General features: G+C 40.1%; 1 protein-coding gene across 2 annotated transcripts; it reads right to left on the bottom strand.

The window, feature by feature from the left end:
* Positions 1-378: 378 nt before the first annotated feature.
* Positions 379-2634, bottom strand: pdyn (prodynorphin). Of its 2 annotated transcripts, none has more exons than XM_057825287.1 (3): positions 2393-2634; positions 2162-2298; positions 379-1021 (listed from the first exon to the last, which is right to left on the bottom strand). In XM_057825287.1, exons 2-3 carry the CDS (start codon positions 2282-2284, stop codon positions 518-520), a joined length of 627 nt encoding a protein of 208 aa, XP_057681270.1. In that variant the 5' UTR covers positions 2285-2298; positions 2393-2634; the 3' UTR covers positions 379-517. The 2 variants fall into 2 exon arrangements, with proteins under 2 accessions (XP_057681270.1, XP_057681281.1); XM_057825298.1 differs by having other exon boundaries at positions 379-1000.
* Positions 2635-4412: the final 1778 nt, after the last annotated feature.

Raw genomic sequence — 4412 nt, 5'->3', positions numbered from 1 at the left:
ATGGAGTCATGTGATTATTTCATTGGTGAAATTGGTAGAGCTACTCTTGGCATTTGTCAAAAAAAAAAAGTAAAATCTGATATGTAGAATAAATAGGAAAAATGTAACGACTCCTGTGTAGCCCAAAGTAGCGAAGTAAGAATAGCGTTTTTTTTTTTCTTCACAAATCTACTCAAGTAAAACGTATGGCTTAGTAAAACTCTTATTCCCAGAAGCACGTTTTTTCCCCCTCAAAACGTTACTCAAGTAAATGTAACGCAGTATACGTACCGCGTTCCTATCCTCCTCTGGTCTTTTCCATCACTAGTAAGCAAAAAAATAGGAGAAATGTTTACTTTATTAACCGTAATGGACAAAAGTTGCAGTCGTGTTATTCATGGTTTTATTAAACAAGCAACAACTTGGTATTCAACGACACACAGACATAAAGGCAGCGAGTACAACAGGCATCGATGTTGTGGAGTTAAAATAGAGAAGGTGAAATTGCAGTGAGCGTTCATGTTGCCATACGTTTAGTTCATCTTGTTTCTTGGCTGAGGTCGTCGTAGTAGGAAGAGAAAGGTTCCTCTGCGGAGCGCACCGAAATCTTGAAGTGACGACGAAGGAAGCCTCCGTAGCGCTTGTCCCACTTGATGTTGTTCAATTTCGGTCTGATCCGCCTCATGAAGCCCCCGTAGCGCTTCTGGAGCTCCTCGGGTTCTTCCGTTTCGCTTCTTTTCGACTTTGGACCGAACTTGCGTAAAAAGCCGCCGTAGCGTTTGACGTGCTCGGAGCCGCGGAGAGCGTTCTCCTCCCGGCTGTCCTCCGCTTCTCCCTCCGCGACGTGCGTGTCCCGCCCGGAGGAGGACAGCAGCTCCCTGGTGGTCTGATCCAGCCTCTTTGCGAGCTGCGCCTCGAATTGTTCGTCGCCCCCTTCCACTTCTTCATCCTCCTGCGCCTTTTCACCGTCGTGTCTCATGTCCTCGAGCCCCGCGGCTTGCTCACACAGCACCGGCTCATCCTGACACAGCACACCACACCACTGCAACACACCCACGGACAAGCAAATACAGCCAAGGGGGAGAAGAGTCCCAAAACATTTTTTTTAATAACTCATTCATGCCATTGACAACAATACACGTCCAATTCATTTAAACTGGGATTGAGGATTACTTGTGAATGCTCATGTTCCGGTGCCATTGACGGCGCCAGACGTCCAGTCCGTTATTATTCGCCAATGAGTTAATTTGTACTGAATTTTCACTTCAGGTCCAACATGTTGTATAAAACAAAAAAACATTTTTCAAATATCCTTGTGCTTTTGGATTTAGCGGTAGGAAATAGAAAAAATATACATCAAATTAACCAAGACAATTAAGAACAGAGTTTATACGTTTTTACTCATATGTAATGATATTATTAATTACTAGAAGTACTAGTCCCCGTGACCCTCGTGGGGATAAGCGGTTCAGAAGATGAATGAATGACTTCTATTATAACTTTCATTTTCATAACTAGTCATTGTATCTTTTTTTTTAATTATGTCTTTTGATCAATACATTTATATACTAATAAATGTAATCATAAATAAATAAAAATGGAAATAAGCTGGTTGTCTCCATTACAGCTGATGGTCTACAAGTCTATATATGTTTTCTAATATTTCATGAGTGCCCTACAAATGGTTACTCATTGTATTAAAAAAAAAAAAAAAGTTCTATATGTATTTTTAATCAATACATTTATATACTAATAAACTTAATTATAAATAAATGAAAATTGAAATAAACTCTGGTTATAGCCCCATTAAACCTCATGGTCTACAGACTAGGTCTATATTTTTTTCTAATATTTTATGAGTGTCCTACAAATGGTTATGTTTAAAAACAACTTTAGTACTTTGTTCTATATTGCCATAAAAAAGTCCTGGTTCAATGAGTAAACTTTTCTATTAAAAAGGGCTTTGCGCCAAAGTTTATTCTAAAAAAAAAAAGAAAGAAAAAAAACTGGGAGGGTTTGCAAATCATTTGCTGCGAGCCTCTCCCAGTTAAAATCAATTGGACCTCCATCATTATCGGTGGCATAGTTCAATACAGTATATATGGTGATTAACATTCGAGAACAGTTTAAAAGGCGAAAACAATGTAAAACAGCTAACTTCCAGCATCGTGGCTCATCTTACCAGGCTACTGTATGCGCTGTTTGGCTTGAAAATGTGCTGCAAGCATTTGTGACACTGCGAAGAACAATGTGTGTGCACGGAGTGGGGCAAGCTCAGCATCAGCACCAGGACATACCACTCCATCCTTTAGTAGATTTCTAAGAGAGAGGGAAAAAAGTAAATGCAGAAGTTCATCACCTTGTATAAAAATCAATTTTTAAAAAATGACAAAAGTTTGTTTTGACAATGTACCTCAGTTGGGTTTGATCAAATGTGCAGAGATGTCTCCAACATGAAGTGTCTGCTTGCGGTCCTCCCTCTGACTGGTGCTTGTTTTCTCCTTGTTGCCTGACTCTGGTGCTTGTTTTCACCTTGTTGCCTGTTTTTATTACAGTGATCGCAGCGGTCTCACTGCAAGCGCATCAACGCAGTTCCCCAGTGCACCAATGAGAGTGAGGCATCATCACAGGCGGAGTTCGACTTTTGTTGGGGGGGCAAAACCTGTTAATGACCCCGAAGCGCAGTCAGCAGTAACATTAACTTACTACCGTCTCTAAGGTGCTCGTCACATGAGCTGTTCGAAAAATAATTTGGACCCATTATGCTATACTTTGTATGATTCTTGTTCATTCCATTCATTTTTGTAGTTTCTTTTATTGCTTTACAACTTTTCTAGACAACATTTTAATGGCTAGATCTTTATTTTAAAGGGGAAGTTTAGAATTGTTGACGTTAGGCTTAATCTTCGAGTTAGCGGGGTATAATTGGTCGGTGGAGTTAATTTCAACAAATTACGTGCAGTTTGTCAGTTATTTGTTAGTTTCAGGGCTCCAGAGTGGCTAAGCTAGAGCAAGTCAATGGTGCAGGCTAGCATGCCACTAAAAAACGGTATTAACAGATCTAACATAGTCAAATACAGTGGTACCTCAAGATACGATCGCTTCGACACACGATCTTTTCGACATCCAACGTAAAATTTGACTCGCCATTTGTTTCTACATCCGACGGAATGCTCGAAATACGACGATTTATGACAGCATCGCAATTTCATTGTTTTAGACGCACACACGGCAGATTTTCTTGTGAGAGAAATCAACATGGGTTCCAAGAACTTTAAAGCAGGTCGTGAAAAAAAGAAAAAAGGTGAGGCTTACCAGTGGAAAAATATGAGCGTGGGGTTCGCGTCCATGAACAGCTTGACAATACTCCTCCGACATCCGTTTGCCAGTCTTTATATGTAAAGGTGACAACCATCGCCGAAGAGATCGCCATCTTCGTCAGGTTTTTAATCATTTATTTCACAACGTGTGCAAAAAAAACACGCCAACAGCCCGCAAGAGTAGGACGTTAAAAGTGAAAGGATTACTATCTCAACTGCACTCTCTCAGTCTGCCGTCAGTCCCGCGGTGCGTTCAGGTACACCACACAAGATACAACTGCCACATTAGAAACCCATTTGTTACATTATTATAGGTATTAGTATTACTATTAGTATGCCATTGTTCCAATTTTTATTCATAAAGTATTTGTTTTGCTCTTTGTAATTGCTATTTGCAATAGTAACAGCAGTATTTATTAAAGATTTATTGTAGGTTTTGGGGCTGTGGAACGAATTAATCGAATTATAACGTATTCTTATGGGAAAATCCTGCTCGACATACGAGCATTTCGACTTACAAACAAGGTCCTGGAACGAATTAACTTCATATGTCGAGGTACCACTGTATATCCAAAATGCAGATCATTGCTCGAAATACCTATGCGGCCAAAATAATGTCACACCAAACTGCCTCAATTCATTTAGTTCTGCAGAACATTTTTTTTTTTTTTTTGTAGCTGCGTAACGCGACCACAATAGAGAGGAGTCGTTCAGCCACTCATGGTCAGTCTGCTGGGGAGTCCCTTTCATTACCACAAAAAATAATACGCGGGGTGACGATGGGATATCACTTCGCCCTCTTTGCCTAAGCAGCCTGTTCCGTGCAGATTTGCTGGATTATAAATGTTGCTGTTCATACTACAATTCTTGAAATGCAATGGTAAGTTTTTATAACTTTATCCTGGAAACATAGCCAACACTATTGATTGCATGGGTCATCAATGATTCTCATGCATACATATGTTGTTTTTTACTTGTATGCGAAGCATCACCATTGACTCGTGCTAGTTTAGCCACTCCGGAGCCCTGAAACTAACAAATAACTAACAAACTGCACTGAATTTGTTGAAATCAACTCCACCGCCTATTTAAACCCCGGCTAACTCGAAGATT

The sequence above is a fragment of the Corythoichthys intestinalis genome, chromosome 2 (genome assembly GCF_030265065.1).
Source record: "Corythoichthys intestinalis isolate RoL2023-P3 chromosome 2, ASM3026506v1, whole genome shotgun sequence".
Lineage (NCBI taxonomy): Eukaryota > Metazoa > Chordata > Actinopteri > Syngnathiformes > Syngnathidae > Corythoichthys > Corythoichthys intestinalis.
Note: the sequence above shows the minus strand (reverse complement) of the source record. Positions and strands in the feature narration are given on the sequence as shown.